A 25,302-nucleotide genomic window follows, 5' to 3' on the forward strand; every position below is an offset into this window, starting at 1 on the left:
AACAATGCAGCAAAATGTGTTTTTCAAAATAAGTATTTCTAGTGGTCGTGGAAAAGTTGTAGTTTGCTTTGCATGTCATGGGATTTTTGGTCTATAGGCGGTGCTGAAGGGCTTGTAGATAAATCTGTGCTCTTGACGCGCCGCATCCGCCCTGGCCTGAGCATCACTCGCATGCATCTGGAGCGGAGGAGGAGACGGGAACGCGGGCGCGTCACCGATCGCATCCTTGAGGAGCGCGCAGACACAGAAGAAAACATCCCTACCGCGCGGCCGCCCATTCAGCTGGAGGAACGGGCTGAAGAAATTCATGGAAATAAAATAGAAAACGCACTTTCTTTGCTTCTTATTTTTTGTTTTCTGACCACAGCCAAACCATTGGAATTTCAGAATGGCTGAGATCGCTGATTTAAAACCAACCTACGGTAAGTAATGTGTTATTATATGGCTACGCGTTTTTTTTTTTTTGCGTAATGGTCGGGACTTATACAAGGCTAAAGCTGTGTTGTTGATCTTTAATATATGTCTCGACAACATTTTAATAACATCTTTGTCCTTAAATTTATTTAGAATAACCAGAACAGTTATATTACGTGGGTTATTTTGTTTTTAGTCAGTGCCCTGAGTAACATTCTTCATAACAGTGGATTATTTTTATATTATTTTATTGTATATGATAGAATATTATGTTACAGAAAAAAGTTGTTTTGGAAATAGTGTCTTAATAAATAGTAAATATTACATAAAGGCGAACCAATCAAGTATAACAAGTGCACCACCGGAAGTACGCACCTCATGCCTGGTTATGATTTATTTGAACACACACAAAAAGTACGTCAGTTTTAGATGACGTGGTTGTTTTATAAATACATATATGTGTAAGTAATAGCGAATGAGATTTGAAGTATTTGTGGGAGGCACAGATGGGCAGATAAACCGCTGTCTTTGGCTGTGAGGCCTCACATCCCTGATGACACTGCGTGCATGACGTCATGTCTGTTCACTGCGCGAGCTGTCAACAGGATCAATTCATATCCCAATGGTTTAGACAGCTTTTATTTTGTGATATATATCTATTTATTTTTGGATTTCCAAATAGTACATGTTATGTCCTGTAACTAACTAATACATTGATATGATTTGGCATCATAGCCAGCTGAGTTTGACTAAGTAGGATAGTAGTTGATAACTTTTATTAAAAATATATGTATCATGTCACACTGCAGAACGTTTTCTGTCTTCAATTTAGTGTCAGCTGTCCTACACTTAATACTGTACATCCCAAAATGTATTTATGATTATAATAGGAGTGACTACTAAAACTGTCTTAATCCTCAAAAAAGACAATTTTAGAAACTAAATGTAATTGAAATTCAATGTCAGAAATTAACTAGGACTCTGGGTAAAAGTTTAATATTTTGACATAGATTGACATTGGTCTCTAAATTTGATCGTTGTGATGTCGCTTTTCACAACAGAGGATTGTATAATCTAAGATAGAGCCTAAAATTACAAAATAAAATGTATTAAGGTTCAAATATAAATTCTTAATTTACGCTTTAATATTTTGTTTTGATTTGGTTATTCATAATATGCCCCTGAAATTCAATTGCAGGAGGTCCATTTTTATCAAACTTGCTAACCTGTAGGTTTTCAAGAAAGTGATTATGTCACGAGACAGGCGGATCATTTTGACGCACTTCCTTTTAAATGCGTGTGATGTAGATTGGGTCAAGTATTTTAAGAACGAGTCTGAAGCTCACAGCCTGCAGCGTGGGAGTTGCCAGCAGACTGAATCAATAGCAAGATCCAGGCGGATAAACAGGCTTTAGAGTTTTTATATCCACAAATGTATAAATGTGCTGTTTAATATATAACAATAAACCTAAATATCTGCATAAAAGTAAAACAATTATTCAGACACCAAACAAAAGTATACATTTCTGTAAAAGCTATACCATTCAAATGATGACATTCAGTGCCTTCATTGACTGAACAGAAAGTCAATTGACCTTGCAGAACATCGTTTTCATTAAACAAAACTGAATAAAATAAAATGCTTTTAGGAAGGAAGGTGACCAGGTCAAATAGACATCAATAGGATTGTTTATTGGTTGACATATTGAGATTTACAGTCTGCTTTGATTTATTCATTTTGGCAGAGGCGTAGTAGCAGTAGCTTGTCTGATGTCAGGCGTTTAAATTATTCAGATTTCGGAAATAATAAAAGGGTGTATTTTATGGCAGATACACTTTTGGCAGATTTCGGCATTTAAATGTGAATTGTTGAATATGTTATGTGGGCAGATCCAATCATTGTGTGTGTGTGTGTGTGTGTGTGTGTGTGTGTGTGTGTGTGTGTGTGTGTGTGTGTGTGTGTGTGTGTGTGTGTGTGTGTGTGTGTGTGTGTGTGTGTGTGTGTGTGTGTGTGTGTGTGTAGGATGATTGTTTTTTTTAATAACAATTTGCAAATTACACATAAACAAATAATAATAATTAAAAAAAAATTTAACACACCTGCCTTTCTGTAAAGTGTATAAGTGTGTGTGTGTTTGTGTAGAGAGAGTATGTGAGACTGAACAATGCTTTGATTTATGTATGTGTCTGGTGTCAGAATGACAAGCCCTTCTCTGTTCACGCTGTGAAATCCTGCACACACTGACTCTCAACGACACGACCGCTGACTGTATCGCTCATTTGCTCTCAGCTGCAACTGATATATTCCCATTGACATTAGGGCTTTTGAACAGAAAGAAACCAAAGACAATATAAGAAAGAGATAGGACTCTAGCAGTGCTTATCATCATTGTTCACATCGGTTTGCTCTGTGATCAACTCATAATCCCTCTTTATTTTTGCACCTTATCATTTTCAGATGTTACTTTCTGCTCATCATGAACTTCACCCTGCTGTACAGCTCACCAGCGACTGCAGACAATGGGATCATTTCTCATTTGTGGGCAATTTAGCAGAACTTATTAATCATGTGCGCCCACACACATACACACTTGCACGTGTATGGCTATACGTGTTTACATGAGCAATGGACCGTGTCATAATCATTGGTGTGTTCAGTGCAGATAATGTATTGGTTTTTTTGAAGAATAAATTGTGGTGAGGTTTAATAACATCTGTAAGATTGCCACCACCTCTGGAAGATAAAAATAAAAGTAACTGCAAACATAACATATTACAGAAGTAGGCAGTGTTTGTCTTTGCAAAATGTCACCACCACTAGTTTGTGGCTGGACAAAACTTGGCAATGCAGTTGTTGTGTTCTGAGCTAGGATGTTGCTAGGAGGTTAAAGGGTGGTTCCTATGGTGTTTTGGTTGATTCATAGCCCAAGTGAAAAGGACACCATACTCACGTCTCTATGATATTCTACTCTTGAGATCAGCCTTGAGTCCCTCTTTTAATATAAGTCTATAGTCTTGTTATAGTCTTGCATACTATATGACAGAAAGTCTCCATTCCCTAATAAAGTTAAAGGTGCTACAAAAGATTCTTCACAACAATGCCATAAAGGAACCATTTTGGTTCCCCATAAAACCGTTCGGTCAATGGAAAAGGTATTGGATATAACAAGATTGAGCACTGCTATAGGGTAACATTGCAACACTTAATATGGATGCTATGGTGACGCAAGTCCCGCATTCCAGTTAAAAGAACCAATCAACAATCAATAAATACTAACGATTCTGTAGAGGAGGGGCTCTATACTGGGTCGAGTGAGATGCTTGCTCAGTAGCTGAAACAAGATGTTTTTTAACGGTGTTTAAGCTTAAAAAACAAACGTTATTTTACAGTTGATGTCAGGTGCAATTGTAGGTAAAAATATGTTGTTTATTATGATTTTGGCATGCAATTATAAAGATATCTGTCAAGTAGATAGAACTTAATAACTGCCTAAAGGCGTTGCAAACATGATCGCCTAGTGGCGCAACTTCCCTAAAGATACTTTGGTCAACGGTTTTTAAAAAAAATAAATAAGGCTACTTACCAACAGCACTACATTGTATAAGTTAATATGTTTTATTTAATTAAAATGTTAAGTTTTATAACAAATTTGTCGTAAATTTTCTTTTGGGGGCTGCAAAAGAATGCACCGTACACAAGGGGGGCTGCACGCTGAAAAAGTTTGAGAACCACTGATATAAATAAACTACTTTAAAAGGACTTTTGTTGTTATTTATTCTTAGCGGAGTTTACGGGAAGTTACGCTTGTTCCACGAAAGCCACTTGTGTATGTTGTTACTTCTGAAACCGTCTATACATCAGACCCATAGACTGTCAAAAAATATGGACGTAGTGTCTGTGACATCACCCATATGTTTGTGAAGAGCTTTTTTCTTTTGAACCCAATAGTTGGCAGGGCCTGGCATTGCCATCTTGGCAGCGCGTCACCACACATCACTCGCAGATCATGGAAAAGGGGTACAGAGGGTAGAGCTGAGGTGCCTGGTTTCTGAAACCATGCCCGTCTAGCTCGACTGCAGTGAAAGCAGTGACAGTTCACCCGTCACTCAAGTGACCACGCCCTTAATTATGCAGAACTTTAAAGTGATTTGACCTTCACCCGGCAGTTTTTGGCCTTGACGTCTGACACTATTCATGTTATGACCGGCAGGTAAAAAAATAAAGTTCGCAAAATAGCACACATCTCCTCAACATGCCACACAGTTTGAGAAAACTGCATGTGTTTGTGATATATGTTCATACTCCTAACTGTAAGCAGTAGTATTGGTAATATTGTTGCCAAACACCACTAATAGTGCTACATTTATGGTCATTTTAATGTGTGGCTTATTAACATAACATTTCAGCCAGATCAGTAAAAGATATCATTTATCAATTTTTACTGTGATAGCTAAGAATATCGCCAGAATGATTTTTCCCATTTGGTTCCTCTCTCAGAGGGGTCGTCTCTAAGCAACAGATCCAGCTGGATTTTAAACATAAAGCCAAAAGTGACATCATCATGTTCAGAGTCTCTCTGGGGGTCATAATGTCCAGTGGAATAGAGGAGGGCTTGAGTCTTTGTGTGGACGAAACAGGGCGTGGCCGAGAGACCCTGCTGTGCTGTTTCATGTGCAAACCACGTTATGCATTTCCTATAGGCATGTCCTAGAGTAGACAACCGACAGATTCATTTTGAGCTCTATATTTCAGATGTTCAATTAGACTTTTTAAACAATTTATGTCTCCCTGCTTTGTCTCTGTTGCCCTTTTTTTCTTTGGCTGTCACACATTATCTTTATTTATACAATGGGGCTGTTGAATGCTTTATACTGATTGGCTGAGAAATGTTCCATGGGTGTCTATTATTTGTCTGTAAACCGCACACCTTACCTGTTAAATGTCTTAAAAAGAGGCACCAGAGCAATGTTCGTGGTAACCGTGGTATATGCTTAATAATTGACTCCGGTCCTTTGTGTTGTGCCGCATTACCACCTTGGGTGTGCATTATTTTCTTATAATTCAGCGTCCGTCGTCAATTATTCCTTACATACTCTTTTCTTTCACCCTTGTTTGTTCCATTCTGTGTTTCTTATGACTTGCAGTTTATTCCACATAATGTTTGATGTTTCTTCAGTAATGTGAGACCCAGCTAGCATAGGACCTTCCTTATAGGTTTATGATACCTGGCATTAACTTTAAAGTTACTTAAGGTTAGGGGTTTGTTTAAATCTTGGACTCTAAATATTACATTTACAGTAAAGGATTGAACCGTTGTCAAAAAGCCACATTTTGAGATCAGAATGGTTGGGCTCCTGGGTCAGTAAGCAACTGCTTAGCAACATGCTAAACAACTTGCTAACACTCAGAACAGCCATTGTGCTACCGAGCATCAGTTTGTAAGCCTTGAAAAGTGAAGCCTCTGGCTCTTTGATCGCCCCCCGGTGGCTGGCTGCAGTACAAGTCGTAAACCCCGCCCTCTCAATTGAAACGAATGGGACTCTGCTTTAAATAAAAAAATTATTTACACTTCCAATAAAAGTTTGCGAAAGATGGTTTTAGTTGTTATCACGCTGATATATGTTCAATTGTTCATTTTTGTGATAAGTTTCATTTTAGCTAGTAATTTAATGCTATAGAAATGGGGCGTGTCGTTATGATTGGCGAGGTTGAATTGGTCGCGCGAGCGTTTGGGCGGAAGTTTGGTACCGCGGCTCCTCCTCTGGCTCCACGGACGATTCCTTCTGCGCATGCCTTGGCTCCAAACTGATGTTTTTACGTAACATGGCGGCGACCGTGGTCGGACATTTTTGGCTTCAATTCATTACAATGGTGGGAGGCGACGTCGCGTCGTCCATCTTTTTTAAACAGTCTATGCTTTGTACAGGCAAGCCCCAACATTAACCTTACAAAAATATACTTTTTTAAAGTAACCATGTTTTTTGCGCATTGATATTAGCAAAACCATGATTTTACTGCAGTAAACACACTGTAATTTTTTTTTGAATGGTTTGAAGTTAAAACCACTTGGTTTTGCAAGTCAATTCAACATACTATTTTAGGTTTTGTCTTGAAGGGTTTCGTTGCAAAATGTTTCAGAAATCTCGTTTTTTATATCAATTCAACTGCAGTTGGTTTGTTTTGATTTAAACCTTCATAACTTAAAAAATACCGCTAAGTAGCACCATGAAACAAAATAATAACATAATAATAAACATGTTTTGACAAAAGTGTTAAAAACGGATTTATCTCGTTTTGCAACGAAACTCTTCACTTAGAAAATCAAGTTATTAAAAAACAAACTATGACTTAGACTTAAACCTTGAGTATATGTCAGCAGGTTCCCTGGAGGGTCTTGAATGTCACTCTTGAGTGGTCAGAAAGTTGCTGTAATAGACAAAATCCTTGATAATAAACCTTAACACCTACTACCCAGATTGAGCCCAGTAGAGCATCAGTGATATTTTTATATTAAAAGCAGTAAAATGTGTTGTTGGTAATCCCACCAGAAACGTAGCAGTCGTAAAGGCTGTGTGGATGTGTGTGAAGTGCATGTATGTTTAGGTCTAGCATGTTTTATAAACTAAAAAAGGGAAAGTATCATAAATCTATATAGAGGTGATTGTTACTCCACATTTAAAAAGACCACTTTTGGTCAATCAGCATTCTCATATCAAGCAATTAGAAAATGGAATGTAATCCCACTCCATATCAGAGATTCTTTGAGTTTTAAAAGTTTTAAAAAGTCTCTGAAGATATGGCTGAAAATTAATCAAGTTTGTGATCATTAATTGATTTTTGTTTTTCTTTTTAGTCTTTTTCTTATACTTGTAATGTTAATTTTGTTGGCTTTTTATCCTGTTTGTGTTTTTAATTGTGCATGAACATCTTGCCCAGGGACTACAGGTGCAAATTAGCTATTTAGCTAACCCTGGTATAGAAGCTATTTTATGCATGGTCCCTGTCAAACAAAACCAATAAACTAAACTAAACTATATAATTATTAAAAATGTACATATTTAATACATCTACAAAATTATTTAAAATATAGAATAACAGATCTTTAGGTTCATCATGATTTCTAGCCTTACTTTACCATATTATGTACGATTTCACCGTGGTAAGACTTTTGTTCCCTTTCGGTATTATTAAATACAATGCATTACCATGATGTTTCTTAAACACACTATGTATTTTACAACATTTTGTAGTAGGAAGTGTTATTGCTGGCTTGTCCCTTTTTATTTTGTTGCTCATGCATGTGGTTTGTTTCTGTGTTCCCATTGGCTGGGATTTCTTTAAGGAGGCCGTCTTATGGGGGTTCTAGGGCACATCCTGTTCTCATCAGCTCATTGAACCCAAACCCAACTCAGAATTCCAATCAGCTCCAACCAGCATGACGAAAGAAAAAGACCTGTTGTTGCCACGGCGACCTGACCATTTCACAACCCCCAAGCCTTGGAGTTTAGAATTTGGCAAGAGGAGATGAAAGAAGTGCAGGGGAAGAAAGAGGGTACAGTGTGAAACTAATATAACAGGAGTATAGGGAAGCAATGAGGAGCATGAGACATGCTTAGATACTGCAGACAACATGCCAAATAAAATAGAGTTGGTGGCAGCAAATCTATTATAAGAAAATGCTTTAACCAGTGAGATTTTTATTATGTCAACATAAAGCCTCTTGTTTATATTCATAGCAAACATTTTAATCTTTGTCATCAAACTTGTATGGGATTACTTTTGTGCCAATAAAAATGAATACAACCTTTCAAGAAATGAACAAAGATATCAAATGAGAACAAAGAAAAACACTCTGAAAATGAAAATAATAAGCTCAAATGCAAAAAAACATGGATATTTTTTTCCCACGCCGACATTGGACATACCCCCTTGTGCTTGGTGTCACAAGAAACACATTTAATATTGGACTTTACACAGACTTTAAGCATCTTCAGCAAATCAAGGTGTAGTGAATTACTGAGTTTTTGTTTTCACTTCACAAGTTTACGTTCGCCATTCTGGCACAACCCTCTTGTGTGGAAGGGACTTAACCATGCTTTACTCTCATTGGCTTGTGAGGTTTGGATTAACATCTCCCTGATCAAGAAGTTTAGCTTTCAGTGGATTGGATTTTGGCGAGCGATCTGGATGCAGTTATATGTATAGTTTTAGTGTTTGTACTTTTTGTATAAATTACTTAGTAAGTATATTAGCAGGGTTGCCAACTTTTACACAAATGGTGTGTGACTGTCAGGGTTTTGTTATGTGTTCTTGTCTTGTTATGTTCATGTCTTTTATTTTGAAGTTTCAGGTTCATGTCTTTATTATGTTCTCATTGGTTCCCTTGTCTATGTTTCTATTGGTTCCATGCCTCTTTATAAGCCCGCTTGTCTCCATTTTTTAGTGTTGGTTTTGTATGTATTTGAGGTAGTTGTTAAGTGTAGTTGCCTTGTCTTGTTTCGTCATGTCATGTCATATAATGTTATGCCACCCTATGCCATGCCAAGTCATGCCACCCCATGGTTTCTTGTTCATGTTTATATTTTTGTTTATTTACTTAAAGGCAGGGTGCATGATCACTGAAGGCCAATGTTGACATTTGAAATCACCTAAACAAACACGCCCCTACCCCATTAGAATCTGGAACTTCTTTTGATAGACCCGCCCCACACATACACAACCCAGGCAACGATGTCTGATAGTAGACACGCCCGTTACTGCTGATTGTCTACAAGTGTGTTTTGGTACTCAACCCAACTCCCTTTTCCAAAGCATTTTTCAAAAATTGTGCATCCCGCCTTTAATTAAATCCTGCATATAGACCCAGAGCTTCATCTCATGCTTGGATTACTACACAACACACCTGTTATTTACAGGAACATGCTTTTTTGGCACAAAAGTATAGATTATTTGAAATGGAGGTGTTTCAGGAAGAGGCAGTTGTCCAAGATCCACAGCAAACTAATCTATTCCTGATCCAGTAGTACAGATTGTTTTTGTTTGAATACCTTATTTATTATAAATGTTTTAAAATTATGAATATGTAACATTACGGAGGTAAAACTGACTGCGGATGTCATTTCACATAGACTTTAAATAATCCACTTTGCCCTCCATACTAGGGCTGGGTATCGATTCAGATTTTCCAGATTGATTCGATTTCGATTCACAAGCTACCAAGTCGATTCGATTTCGATTCTCGATTCAATTTTCGATTCTGGTTCTCGGACCGGCTTTTATACTGTATTCAACTCAACGAATATAGATTTAATACAAATACTATATTAATAAAAAGAACAGTGAACAGCAGGTTACAAGTAGGTAATTAATAAAAAATCGACGAAGCACCTGAAACCGCCATTTTAAGCACTGAATGAATGAATGACAGGCTTGCCTCTTGCTCCTTGGTAACATGCGCTGGACAAAAAAGAGGGTGACATCTAGTGAAGAATACTAGTAATTCGATTAATGTTAATCTTTTGTTCAATGTTTGCAGAAATAAATATGAAAGAAAAAAATTGATTCTGCTCTTTGAGAATCGATTCTGAATCGACCACGTTTTAAAAAACGATTAATCGAAAAATCGATTTTTTTGCCCAGCCCTACTCCATACCCTCTTTAACAACATGTATCAACTTCTTTTATAAAAAGATGTTTCGCCAGAGGGAAGCCGCTGTGGGATGTTTTTTAAAGAAAATGGCACCTTTCAGTTCTAGTTAAGCTTGTTTTTGATTTTAGCTGACATTTTAGGGTTTCTTGTTTGTATTAATAAATCAGATACAGTATGTCAGCAATATAAACAATCAGATTGTGTCTGTAGTGTCTTATTTAGTGAAGTAATAGAGAAGCGTGTATTGTGATTCAAGTAACAGTAAATGCTTTACTCAGATGAATATTACCACTGGATACACTTATAGTCTGTAATAAAGAATCCATGTCATAAATATAACCGCTTTGCTCAGCATCTGCACCATTATGCAATGCATTTAATGTCTGTGAAACATTTAAGAAACAAACTGGACAGAAAATAATCAGAAGTATTAAGTGATCCTTTACATTTCATTTACTGCTTTTTGCGTACTATGTTGCAGAAACGTGTGCTGTTTAAAAAGCTTGTTTCTAGTCTACATGTAGTACTTATATTCCTCTTTTGCTTTCTTTAAACTGACCCTATATTCACTTCTGCCCTTCTGTGTTTTCCAACAGGGTTATTATATCAACATTTTGTCTTAGTTGTTGTGCTAAAATATAGTTAGCTCATAGAGACATTATTCAAACATAGCTCTGGATGAATGTGGGTCAGAATGTCTCCATTGGACTATAATGAGTTGATATGAAGTTATGAAAAATGATTTGTGCTCTGTACGGTAGATTTAATTACAGTCCTGCAGAAGAAAATATGCTCGAAGGAACTGCAGTTTAAAACTAATTTTAGTTTCTTTGTTATTATCACTGTCGGGAAAAAATTCGTGAGACAACATGACAAAACGAAAGATGTCTATACCGGAAATGTTTAAATTAAACAAGGCACAGTATGTGATAAGCTACACCAGGATATATGTGACATGCACACATCACATTTTTCAAACACATAAAAATAACATTGGCCCATTCTGTAACTTGATCGCTTGGAGTATAAAAGACTATTTTGCTCTGTTTCTGGAACCGCTGACATCTTAAAGGTGACATAGAATGATAGAACAGGGTATTTATCATTTACATTTACAATCCAATGTGAAATTTCAAGTCTTTTAAGGCCGGGTCTAAGTCAAGTCTCAAATCTTTTATCATGACCTTAAGTCAAAGCTAAAACAGTTAAGGTGTAGGGATCACACTTAGACATTTGTCAGATCCTTTTCTCCAAATGATCTACATTTTATCAAACCCACGACCACTGTCTGTCATTTCAAGCACCATGCTCTACCAGTTGAGCTAAAGGAACACTGGAGAAGGGGTTTTAACATTAAGTGGCATGGCATCTTACGCATAGAAGCCAGTGGCACGTGCCACTACGTTTTGTGGCACTTCCGGTTTCCATTGGCTCGTACCAGTGGCTTGTCGAGTGGCACTTCCAGTGTCCAGTGGCTCATACCACTTTTTAGTGGCTCGTCGAGTGGCACTTCCGATGTCCAGTGGCTCATACCACTCCGTTTAGTGGCTTGTCTACTGACACATGTCAGTAAAACTTAGGTTTGTTGGATTGAGGCATGTGGCACTGATAGTCACCGATCGATCATTACAGATCCGAGAGTAACTTACTCGTGCTGCTGCTATGTTCATTTAATTGTGACACAATGATTTTGTGTGTCCTTTTTGACTCTGTTGTTTCGGGTAACCGAATGCGTGAAATGCATCGAGAGCTAAATAGGACATCTTGATCGTTCAACAAGGGATTGTATGATGATCATTATTCACAATTTAAGTATTAAAAAATGTAAATATTTAAAATGGGAATGCAAATATTTTATATATTTAATAAAGCACAGCATTTGATTTTGATTGCATCTGAGCAATATTGTATATTATAATACTGTTAGTTTTTAATATAATTTTTCTAAATGTATTAATTGTGAAAATCTAGTCTGTGAGTGGCATGTTTTTTAACCAGTGCCAATGTGTTGTATTTAATAAAAAGTGTCATTTATAAGAATCTTGCAGAATATTATAATATTTTTCTGCAAAGTACCGCATTTACACAAATGCACGCCAAAACAGAAGGTGTCAGTCCAACCATGTTGGTAGTTTACATCCTATGTTTAAAAGCAATGTCCTATTACATATTTTACAACATGATATTTACACGGTGTTGACAGTGCAGATACGTCACGTGCCCTTCAAAATTACATTTTATATAGATTGTTATCCATAAGAAATAAGGGTTGTTAATTTGAACAAATTATTATTTCACAATATTTATAAGAATTAGTAATTATTTTAAATACATTTTAAAATTATTTCAAAGCAAAACAGATTTTAAATAAGCTCCGACAGAAACACTTTACAAATGATTAAATCAAACACAGTTATTTTATGCATTTCAATATATAAATGTTGCCTACAGTATGCTTTAAGAAAAGGGGCAGGTTTTTTTACTTCGATCTCGTCTTTCATTTAAGGGTGTGAATATCTAGTAGACTCACTTAAATTAGGCCTATACTATACTACAGATTAATATAAAGAAAATGCACAATGTTCACACGACCATGGCTCAGACAAATACTGTGCTTTATTAAATTAAAACACTCAAAATATTATGCATTTCCATTTAAAATTTAAATATTGTGATCATACAATCCCTTATGAACGAGCGTCAAGATGATATATATAGCTCTCGATTCATTTTACGCATTCGGTTACCTGAAACACCAGAGTCAAAAAGGACACACAAAATCATTGTGTCACAATTAAATGAACATAGCAGCAGAACGAGTAAGTTACGCTCAGATCTGTAATGATCGATCGGTGACTTCAGTGCCACATGCCTCAATCCAACAGACCTAAGTTTTACTGACATGTGTCAGTGTACGAGCAACTAAATGGAGTGGTATGAGCCACTGGACACCGGAAGTGCCAGTGTGCCACTCGATGAGCCACTGGTACGGGCCAATGGAAACCGGAAGTGCCACTAAACATAGTGGCACGTGCCAGTGGCTTCTTTGCGTAAGATGCCATGCCACTTTATGTTAAAACTGCTACTGGAACACTGGATGAATTGTTTTTACTAACACTAAACCATGACATCATTATACTCCTGACTGTTTTCATGCATTTTACATTAATACACAAGGAGTTCAGGTGCAAACCCCTCATGTTTTCTTTTTAATAAGGAATTAATCAGGCTCTTATGTTTAAGTTCGATTTTATTTTGGCGATGAAAATTGTATTAGTCAGTAATTGAAATGTCTTATTTTTACAAACATCACTTTAGTCATTTCATTGGGGTTAAGTGCATGCAAAAGTTTTTGGCAGAAACCTCCACTTCTAATAAAAAATCCACTTCTTAGGAGTCATTGTAAACAGTTGCAGAATCACTAAACATGTAACTTTACATTCATACACGAGGATTAATACCATAGACTGTAAAAAAATATGGACGTAGTGTACGTGACGTCACCCATTGGTTTGTGAAGATTGTTTTTGAAGCTTAAATTAGGCGTTGCCTTCCGTCGCCATCTTGGCCGCGCGTGACCACAAATCACTCTTCGAAAACCGAAAATGGGTGAAGCTGAGGTGACTGGTTGCTGAAACCACGCCCGCCTAGCTCGATTCTAGTGACTACAGGGGCTGTTCAGCCGTCACTCACGCGGCCACGCCCTTAATTATGCAGAAGTTAAAGGCTTAATATAATTAAAACGGATGAGTTACAAAAAATTCACCCCCTCACAGTTGTCATGAAGGGCAAAATTAGCTATATAGACCAAAAGCACTTTTTGTACCAGGCTGTAAACATTATTTTCAACTGCAAAGTTGGGCATTTTTAACATGGTGGTCTATGGGAATTGACTCCCTTTTGGAGCCAGCCTCAAGCGGCCAGTCGGTGAATTGCAGTTTAAGTCACTTCCTTATTGGCTTCATCAGAGAGATCGGAAGGTTGCCCCTCGATTAATACACATTGCAAATGATGAAAGTCACAAATACTGATTGGAAGTCCATATTTGTTCATGAACCAGTAACCTTTCAGACAGTTCTTTTCAAAGAAACAGATCCAACCGTGCTCAAATAATGACGCCATTCATATCTAATTTATATGTTTTAAACGATTCAGTCTGATTTGGTGTACTGATTCAATTCGTTTACTGTTCATGACATCACTAGTCAGAATGTAAAATTGATGAAACTGAACCACACATTAGGGGGCGCTGTGATCCATGTGATTGCCAGATTTAGGATGTATTCAGCTTCAAGCACTCACAAGGGACCCAAGTTTGAATGTGATCCACAATAGTTTGGCACACCATTGTTCATCCAATTCATCTTTCATGCACTTAGAGGAGTTTGCTAAAAATAAAATCATTGTGCCGTTTAGTGGATTCTGCCAACAAAGAGGTATTTCTGAATGGCCTGAGGTCAGGATTAAGCAGATTTGAAGCCAAGGTATTTGATGAATATATAATACGTGCCGAGTGCATTCATCAATTAATGTCATTATCTCATCTTTGACTGAGGTGGTGTTTAGTGGCTTTTGCATCTGAGCTCTTCAAATGTTCCTGTATTTCATGCACACTTTTGTAATTGATGTTAAAGGAATATTCCATTTTCTTAAGAGAAAAATCCAGATAATTTACTCACCACCATGTCATCCAAAATGTTGATGTCTTTCTTTGTTCAGTCGAAAAGAAATTATGTTTTTTGAGGAAAACATTGCAGGGTGTTTCTCATTTTAATGGACTTTAATAGAGCCCAACATTTAATACTTAACTCAACACTTAACAGTTTTTTTCAACGGAGTTTCAAAGGACTATAAACGATCCCAAACGAGGCATAAGGGTCTTATCTAGCGAAATGATTGTCATTTTTTACAAGAAAAATAAAAAATATTCACTTTTAAAGCACGACTTTTCGTCTAGGTCCGGTCCAGCGTGACCTAACATAAATGCGTAGTGACGTAGGGAGGTCACGTGTTACATATATAAAACGTACATTTGCAGACCATTGTAAACAATAAACTGACACAAAGACATTAATTAGTATCAGTTGACATACAACAATGTAGGAACGGTCCTCTTTCAACACACTTGTAAACACTGGGGCGGAGTTTCGCGTTCGTCCTCTGTGACCTCTTGACGTCATGACGTATTGCGTGGGGTCACGCTGGTGCATCACGACCGAATCTAGACGAGAAGTTGTGGTTTAAAAGTGTATATTTTTTATTTTTCTTGTCAAAAATGACAATCGTTTTGCTAGATAAGACCCTTATGCCTCGTTTGGGATCATTTATAGTCCTTTTAAACTCTTGTTAAAAAAAAAACTGTTAAGTGTTGAGTTAAGTATTAAATGTTGGGCTCTATTAAATTCCATGTAAATGAGAAAAATCCTGCAATGTTTTCCTTTAAAGCGTAACTAAACCCCTGGTCAGAGCCTGACTCCGCCCACTGGCAATATTTGAAAAATGCAAGAAAAGTGGGCAGATCCCAACGGAGATAGAGGGGACGAACTAAGCTCGTATCAAGTGTGTGGTGAGATCGTAACAAGGGCGTGGTGATCTTAAACCTGCTTACGTCACGAGTCATTTTTTGGACCCAATACCCAATAGGAAAATTCAACTGCAGTAGCCACCGTTCAACCTGAAGAGGGCAGCACTCAGACGTTTTTACACCATATATTGCGGTATTGAAACACTTTATATCCAAATGGCAAAAAAGTTACTAAAATCAATGAACAGCACTAATAAAGCATCATTCTTACAGATCATTAACTAAAAAAAGTTGGTTTAGGGTTTAGTTACTCTTTAAAAAAACATAATTTCTTCTCGACTGAACAAAGAAAGACATCAACATTTTGGATGACATGGTGGTGAGTAAATTATCTGGATTTTTCTTTTAAGAAAATTGAATATTCCTTTAAACTAGCTGTTGTCATCATGTTAAAGAGTTGCTTATAAATTAAGGAGCAAATTACTGGAATTTTTCACAGGAAAATGAGTGAGAGACAAAGTGCGAGAAAGGTTAAAAACTCAGAGAATATGTGAGGCAGTGTGTGAAATTTTTTTTTTTGTGATTTACTTTTTTTGTACATAAGATCATCCTACATAATGTAAAGAACACGAAAATATAACATTGATATTTTTAAAATTGACTGAGTAATGTCATGTCAAAGATTAAAATCAAGAGTGAAATCAAACTTTGATGCTCTGAATCTCACACTTTCTGACTTTCTTACTTAGTATTTTTGTCTTGTTTTCAGTACAAATGTCAAAACATTCTTAAAATCAAAATGTTTTTTCTTGATGAAAAAATTGACCTTAACTTTTAGTTATGTTCGGCACAAATAAACATCTCTATTACGGTACATTCACACGGGGCGTAAGCATTATTGCTTGACGGAAGGCTTGTCTGAAGCGTGGCCAACAGCCAATCACAGTGGCCGCAACACATGCTCCACTCTCCCATAAACGTAATTGGCTGACTCTGCCTATGTTATTTGTATAAGGCGATCTGATTGGCTAACGCACACGTTGCCGCTTGAAAAGTTGAGAAATGTTCAACTTCTGATGCGAGCTTTGGCAGTGACGCGGCGCCAACGGATCCACAATTCAGCCGTTAAAAGTGAATGAGAAGCGTTAACGCTTACGCCCCGTTTGAATGTACCGTCAGTGTACTGAGAACGGAGTACTAAGGTACAAGATGCGTCAAAAGTACTGGTAATTTAGTACCATATTAACACTGTGAAAAACGTACCAATACCTTCTTTCTTCTCTAAAGACATAAATTTATTTCTTTGTCTCTTTTTTCAGATGTGTCCCCAGTGCTTGCGGGTTTTCTTGGTGCGGGTGTCTTGGTGGTCTCCGTTACGGTGTCCGTTTTCCTGTGGACGTGCTGCCAGCGACGTTACCGTCAAATGACAGGCGCTTACAAGTTGACTAGCGGCCCCTATGACCCACCTGTTGACCCCCCTTACAAATTCATCCACATGCTGAAAGGCATCAGCATCTACCCCGAGACCCTCAGCAACAGCAAGAAGATTGTGCGGGTGGGCCGGCGCTCAGGATCAGGATCCTTATTAAAAGAATGGGGTCGTGGGTCCAGAAATGGCAACGTTCTCCTTGTGGATGGGGATCCTGAAGGTGGACTGCTGAATGGTACCCCGCACCTTCAGATGAACCATCTGGTACCGCCCGTGGGTCCTCCCAAACTGGAGAGGTCGCTGCCCATCCGTGCAGACTACTGCTGTATGGAGAGCAGCTCAGGAAGCAGCAGCGAAGCCCCCAGTAAAACGGCAACACCCTACAGTCTCACCTCACCCTCCCTGGGCACGCTCAGCCTGACTATTGACTACAACTTTCCCAAGAAAGCGCTCGTCGTCACGATCGTTGGAGCTCAAGGGCTCCCCGCTGTGGATGAACAGGCAGGCAGCTCTGACCCATACGTGAAGATGACCATCCTGCCGGAAAAGAAGCACCGGGTGAAGACGCGCGTGCTGAGGAAGACCCTGGAGCCAGTTTTCGACGAGACATTTACCTTCTACGGCATCCAGTACAGTTTGCTGCCCGAACTTGCGCTGCACTTTCTAGTGCTCAGTTTCGATCGATTCGCACGGGATGATGTCATCGGGGAGGCAGTCGTGCCAATGGCGGGCGTGGACCCCAGCACAGGCAAAGTGCACATCACCCAGCAGATCAGCAAGAGGAACACACAGGTGGGACAGCATTATCATTCATTGTCAATTTAGGTCTCACTGATATGAGATACCCATTTTAGGGCTTTGTACAGAACTGAAGAGAGATGCATTGCTTTGTCCTTGTTCATGCTAACAGTAATTTAGCAGACACAAACGTTATTAATAAAAAATAGGGCCAGGCATGTCTTAGGGCCAGCAACATTAAACATTGTAAAATCGCTGAATTTGATAACAACTTATTTTCACATTGAGCCAACATGGATAACATGATATCAATATTTTTACATCTTAAAAAAGTATTGCAAAATATCACATTTAAGATCTGAAATGATTTGATAGCAATCTGATTACTCAGACCACAGGAATTGCATTGAAGAAGTGCGTCGGACAATACAAATGCATGTTTATTCAAGGCACGTGTATTCAAATGTTATTATGCAAGTTTAGACTCCATCATGAATGAGACACGTAAAAGAAACAAACACAAATCCTAAACACTATAGCTGCCATACAGGGCGAAGAAAGCACAGAAACTCCAAGCAAGATTTTGCTAGCTGGCATTAGCATCATCATGGAAGTGAATTTAAAATGTAAAAATTAATTTAATGCTTCATCAGATGCTATTTGTATTTGTTAAGCCACCTACCAACCTAACAATCTGAAGTACACAGTGTAGATGAACCAGCATCTGTTCAATAAATTTTGAATACATCTGTATGTCTTGTTTTATATGAAAACATGCATTTTGTAAGTAAAACCTAACCATGAAGGGGTGAAGCCCCACCACTAAACTCCAACCATCAGTGTGCTGTTTGCAGAATGCCCAAAAACGTACAAATGAGATTGTATGGACGCATATGTATTTAAACCACTATTTTACTGAATCATAAAATAGGTACAAATTGTTAAAAAAGTGTTGGGAGGGCCATCTGTGAGGCTTGTATAAAAGATGAAAATTACCACTGAACAGTGCATTAAATAATAGAGACAGAGAACTGGGACCAGTAATGGGGTAAGAGAGATAAATATCGACTCAGCAAGCAACAGTGCTGGGGAGCAGCTAAGTAAAATTATGCTACTAATTTAACCTTAACCTAATGTTGCATTTTGGGAAATTATAAATAACACAATACTGTACATTATTTTGACTATATATATATATATATCAGAAAGTTAGTCTGCCTGTACTTTATTACAAAGTACTTTTCACATTTTAAATGGCTTGAAGCTATGCTCATATAACAGTGTAGAGCTGAATTATCCTGAAATATGGCAACATTATAAGGGAGCAATAGAGTGCACCTGACCCTGTACATCATCATATTTCTTAGCTGTTATTTGATCATGCACAGCAATAACTAGATTTAATAAATTTTCATGAGATTAGAGATCCCCAAGTCAGTGTTGGCGTTTCTAGACATAAACTTGGTATAGGGAATATAGTGAAGGAAACAATTTTGAGGGTTTTGCCTCAGGTTAAGCACCTCTGTGATTGATACAAGTGCTCTCCAAATGGCAGCAACACCATCAGTTCAGTAAAGCTATTATCCCGCGTCTCTTCAGACTGGCACTGATTTTTCCTGTGGGGATTTTAGATGCTATACGTTTTGCCGTATAAGGTGTTGAGGAGGGATATTGACCATTTATTCTTTCTCATCAAATGAGCTTTTGCTGCTGCATCCAGACCTTCAATTTAGATTAAACTCTTCGGGGCAGTTTCCTGATCAGGTCTTAGAATAATCCAGGACTAGGCCTTAGTTATATTGGGATATTTAAGTAGTTTTACAAACAAACCTTACAAAAACCGGTGTGCATCTTGAGACAAAACAATGTAACTGATATATGTTACGATATGTCAGTGCAAGGTTTTTTCAAATTAAGTCTGCATTTTAGTCTGGGACTGGAATAAGCCCTGATCGGGAAACCGCCCCTTTATGTTTCATCCTGGTTAGACATGTATTTTAAAAAAAACAAACATGTACGTGTAACACGTCCAGCACATTAGGGACAATAAGCAACCAGACAGCAACAGACTAACAGCTATTCAGGACACCTTTTCCCGTACATAACACCACCATTCCTGGCTAGTTTCAATAAAAAAAAGTTGTTTGCTATCATGGTATATTCTTTAGTATAAATGCGTTTTGTATTATAACTATAATGTAACTATATGGGCTGGGCTGTATGGGGTGTGGAAGCGCCTATTGATCCATGACCCATTAAAGTGTTGTTATTGCAGACACAGTGTAGCCATAAAGGCCACTAACTGCAGGGGAACATCCATCACAAAAGCCATCTGGAAACCAGCACTTAGGCTCGCATCATTAGCAATGATACCCCCATACAACCACAATAAACAGCAGTTTATACAAATTATTAGATTTCTATAGGCTATTCCACACTCTTAGTAAACAAAAAGAGAAAGAAACAGTTGCACTAGACCTTTAACATGGGTGAAAGTTTCAGGCAGACCCCTGCGTATGTGGGCAACAAATGGATATGATATCACATGCTTAGAGGGACACTCCACTTTTTTGAAAATATGCTAATTCTCCAGCTCTCCTAGAGTTAAACATTTTATTTTTACAGTTTTGGAATCCATTCAGCCGATCTCCAGGTCTGGCGGTGCCACTTTTAGCATAGCTTAGCAAAATCCGTTAAATCTGATTAGACCATTAGCATCGCGCTCAGAAATAACTAAAGAGTTTCAATATTTTTCCTATTTAAAACTTGATTCTTCTGTAGTTATATTGGGTACTAAGACTGACGGAAAATGAAAAGTTGCCATTTTATTTTTTTACAAAATGGCATTGCACCAATTAAAAAAATAAAAACAGAAACAATTGTATTTTTAAGCTGTTTTATCTTAACAAAGAGATTTGGAACATTTTAGCAATTAGGATAGGAACTTTTATTTAAGGCCTTGATCAGACAGGAAGGCATTTTTAACGTTTGAAAATGCGAGGTGCACTGCACTTCTTCTATTTGGTTGACATTTTTTAATTTAGAAAATAGCTGTGCGCTGCAGTGTTTTTATGTTGCTAGGCAACTACCACAGTTGACTTCTGTGTTGTGACCAGTGGCGGCGGGTGACTTCTCTTCCGAGGGGCGCGAATTCAAAATATGTCTTTGGAGTGTCATGTGTGTTGCTCGTCATTTCAAAATATGTGTTTGTTGTGTCATGTGAACCATGTGCATCAGGCGTCTTGTCAAAATAAGTGCCTGCTGCACACTCGTTAAAAGGGTTTATGTTAAAAGAGACGCTCATGTTCACAAAATACTCGCAGGAAACTAACTTAACAGTAAACTCAGATTATACATGAGATTAGGAGTATCTGGCAAACACTCAGTTTTAATCATAAACCCTAGACGCGTCTGCAGCAGGAGCGTATTTTTACAAGACACACTGGTTGTGACGTAATTCCGAGTGAAACTGAATATCACACGTGGAAAACAGTGGGCGTGGCTTATGTTTTCCACTGTCCTTTGATTGGATTTTAAAAAGTAGGTGTTTAATTCAGAAATGGAGCTGGCAGCAGACTGACAGTCGGAGGGGCGGAGTAAATGGATGCTCCCACTAGAGGTCTTCTCGGGTCCAAAGAAATGTACCCGACCCGAAATTACCCGAATCACTTTTTACCCGAACCCGACATGCATAAATAATTTTCTTAAAGAAAGACCCGAAAAATGATACCGAAGTCCGACCCGAAAATTGGCCTCGCAACCAATTTGTCCTGCTGCTCTATTTCTTTGTTATCTGACGACGTCACGAAGGTAACCCCTTAAATGTACATTTAAAATTGATTGACAGGTGTGTCTCAATGAAAATTAACCTACCGCATGCCACACAATGTCACAAGCTCTCTCATATCAAAAAGAGGAGGGGTTAGAAAAGGACTCGACACACACACGCAAGAAAGTTTGGGTCCGAAGCACACGTGAAACCTTTAGACCCGAAACTTTTGGGACTTTTAAAGCACGAGCACTCTTGAAACTTTGGTTTGCTGTTAACTGTCACATTAGCGGTAACTTATAAAAAATTTACAAACAGAGGGTGCTTGCTCCGACCTTGATCAAGGGTAAGGAGGTGTACAAACACCTGCATTCTGTCTAATCGGAGCCTAAGCCCTCTGTTTCTTAGATTTATCTCTTGAGAGCCAGACCATAGGATTTGCATGTTTCTACTAGAGTTTGAAAATAGAGATCAGATGTGATTCCTTAGATACCTAATTCTGCAATTAAAAGTCATAATTTTTTTTGAGATTTTAATATAAACATTTAAAATAAGTGTCTTCAAAGACCAAACATTTTGAGCAATATTTAAGAAGAAAAATCAGAGACAGTTTATGTTGCATAACAAGTACGCACAGCTTAATGCACACTGTTCCATTAAACAGGAAGAATAGCATTACACATTATTCTTATTATCTTTAGCAGCAGGGAAAAAATCTGGAATAACAGTGTTGTTTAAATTCAGTTTTATAAATTAGTACAAATAATATTCACAGTAACCTCAATTCAGAGAACTTCCTGTCTGCATGCTGTACTCTTATATATCTTAAATTGAATCAGTTGCTATACTACGCTTAGAAGATAGAAAAGCATTAGAGTGTTGGCTGGGAGGGTGGCAGCGATGTACAATCGATCTTGGAGAGAGAGAGAGAGAGAGAGAGAGAGAGAGAGAGAGAGAGAGAGACGGAGAGAGAGAGGATTATGGGTGAGATGGAGAGAAAGGAAAAGCTCAGGAAACAGATGGAGTGCAGTTAGTGGCGTGAGAGGTAGAGAGAGATGGGTGTACATTAAATTTGACTGACATTATGCGGCAACAGCATGTTCTTTATGTTTAAAAGCTTGTACCTTCTCTTAAACATTTTTGCATTTGGCAAACACAGTACATTAAAGCTGTAAGTATGCGTGTTCCTGGGAATCAAAATCACATCCTTTTGTGCAATGCTTTATCAAGTGAGCTACAGGAACAATGCCAAAAATGCAGAAAGCATGTGATGAAAATTGTTACAATGCAAAAAATATATATATTTTAAATATTCAATGGTCCTAAAATACTTCCTAGCACAAAATACACTTTCTTTACTTTTGATTTGTGAAATTGACGTGTTTACATGTGTGAAACTAACACACTAATATAGCAACGTAAACACAAAAGTCTTTTGGAAAAATTACGGATGGTGTCGATGAATTTAAACTAACAGGAAATTAAAGAAACATAAGATTCGGTAGTGCAGTATGCAGACACAGTAGACAAACTGTACAGCTGTAGACATTGCACACATTAGACACTAAAATATAGGCTGTTTTAAGTTCACGCTTAGCTCCAGGATGACTTACAATGCTGGTTACCATGGTGATAACCAGCAGTAAGACTAGAATCATCCTGTTTTAAGAGAGAAAGAAGCACAGAGCGGAAAAGTACAAGGTTGGTAGTGTTTAGATCTAGAAACAAAGTGTTTGCATTCACAGTACTGTACATGCATTTGTTTAACAGACAGATTTTATTCAAGGAAAAATACACAATACTTTAAAACTTTCAAAATCTGAAATACTTAAACATTTTAAGAATAAAACAAAAAAGTAAAGAACATTGCATTTAAAGCATTAATGCATCTTTTGCTGTTGTATGACAATTGTCTTAGTAGTTAGGTAGAACTTAATCTTTTAAATCTGATTTATGTGTTTCATACTTGGGTTATTCATTAATCCTGACTGGTCAGATTTTAAACTTTCACACTACATTGCTTGACCCTGGTTTAATGTTCTTATTTGCATATTTATGAGATCAATAACTTTAAATGGACAAGTACAGCATGCAATGAGGATGCCACCTGTTTTAATAATTGCCTGCCCATCTGTGTATACTTTATATAGCCACATAAATCCACCCTTGTTAAGTCCTCTGGCACAAACAATAAAGCAGGATAAAACAGTCCTGAAAATGTCCTAAAGGGAACTGAGATGCCAACACTCCTAATGTCCTCTTATGTGATGGATGGGTGTCTTACCCACCTGATCATGTGATCATCATTGCCCAAGCAGAACTGACAGGTGCACAGATGGCTCTGCATTACAGTTTTTCCCCATCTTGTCCATCTGGACAATAAGTGGCAAATTAATGTCCTGGGCATGCACGATAAATGCTCTCTCAGTCCATTTTACAGAACTTGCGCAGATCTATACAATGGTTTCTGCTCTGTAAAAGGACAAAATATTCTGCCAACTACATGAGATTTATTTTCTGACAAAAGTAATTACTTTGTCACCTCTACCTTTTTGGCTATCTAGTATTTGCTAGTACTTTTTAGTACAAGAGGGTGTACCCGTATAGGTCATGGGTTCGAACTCAGAGAACACACATACTGATAAAAAATGTGTACCTTGTAAATCGCTTTGGATTAAAGCATCTGCCAAATGCATAAATGCAATGTTGCTCTCCTGTCTGCGCAAAGCAAATGCAGTAACTAAAAACTGAACTGCAATATAAAAAATTGCTTCAAAGTTACATTGCTTTAATGTGGATATATGTTAAAGCAATTTCTCACTCTTTGGTAGACAGAGGAATCCAAAAGATGTGGGAGATTAAATAAATTTTTACCAAAACTGTGATGATTGACACAAAGGTAACCATAGCAACGTTCAAATATTTTGACCAAAATAGTATTACAGCAACAAAGGACACGTTATGTAATTTTAAAACCACCATCTGCAGAGACATTATGTGTTATATTTGTTTGTAAAGCTGCTTCTCTTATATAGTGTTGCCATGTCTCATGTATTTAAAACGTTTTTGAGCTTGTTTCGGCTAGGCTCATAAAGAGATAAAGTTTATTGATTAATGTTTTTAAAGTGTGTATCATGATTTTTTTATATAAAGCATAGAGAATTATTGCAGTTTATGGGCTTGTTCACTTTTTGTTTCTTAAAGGATCTGGCAACATGAGTAAGTAAATGCTTGTACTTCTTTCTCTGTGATTTTGCATTCAGAAGAGAAACATGTCTCTGATGCACATTTGAAATACGGTCTTGTGTGGGTTAACCATAGACTGTAAAAAAGATGGAGGACACATCTCCATAGACTTCCACTGTAAAAAAATAAAAAATGTACGCTGGTATCTTGTACCAATGACGTCATTTGGAGCCAGACCCTGCATCCCAATCTGCATACGATCCATTCTAAATATTTAAAATTAGAATTAGTATGTCCCAAATCATTGTATATTAAAATGAGTATCAAAAGAACCCGGGTGGTCTGTTGAATGTAAAAATTCAAGTGTAGACCCATAGGCACCCAAACGGATGATATTACCCACAACTCACAGCGAAAGGGTGGGTTTTAGTTGCGCCACCCAGAACTAACAAATTAAATAAATGATCCATCACTAAATCAATAAATAAATTAAATTACTGAGTTATTACATGACATGACAAATAATGACAAATAATGACAAATAATGAATGGAAAAATGCTTGAATGCAAAGATGAGTTGTATTCTGATGTT

At 37.5% G+C, this 25,302-nt stretch overlaps 1 protein-coding gene across 1 annotated transcript in view; it reads left to right on the forward strand.

The window, feature by feature from the left end:
- The first annotated feature begins 201 nt into the window (after positions 1-201).
- syt11a (synaptotagmin XIa) overlaps positions 202-25,302 on the forward strand; it is a 30,717-nt gene continuing 5,616 nt past the window's right edge. The window contains exons 1-2 of the mRNA XM_065293495.1: positions 202-422; positions 16,908-17,809. Coding sequence (XP_065149567.1) covers positions 389-422; positions 16,908-17,809 — 936 coding nt within the window. The 5' untranslated portion in view covers positions 202-388. The remainder of the gene's footprint in view (positions 423-16,907; positions 17,810-25,302) is intronic.

This window comes from Paramisgurnus dabryanus, chromosome 19, assembly GCF_030506205.2.
Source record: "Paramisgurnus dabryanus chromosome 19, PD_genome_1.1, whole genome shotgun sequence".
NCBI lineage: Eukaryota > Metazoa > Chordata > Actinopteri > Cypriniformes > Cobitidae > Paramisgurnus > Paramisgurnus dabryanus.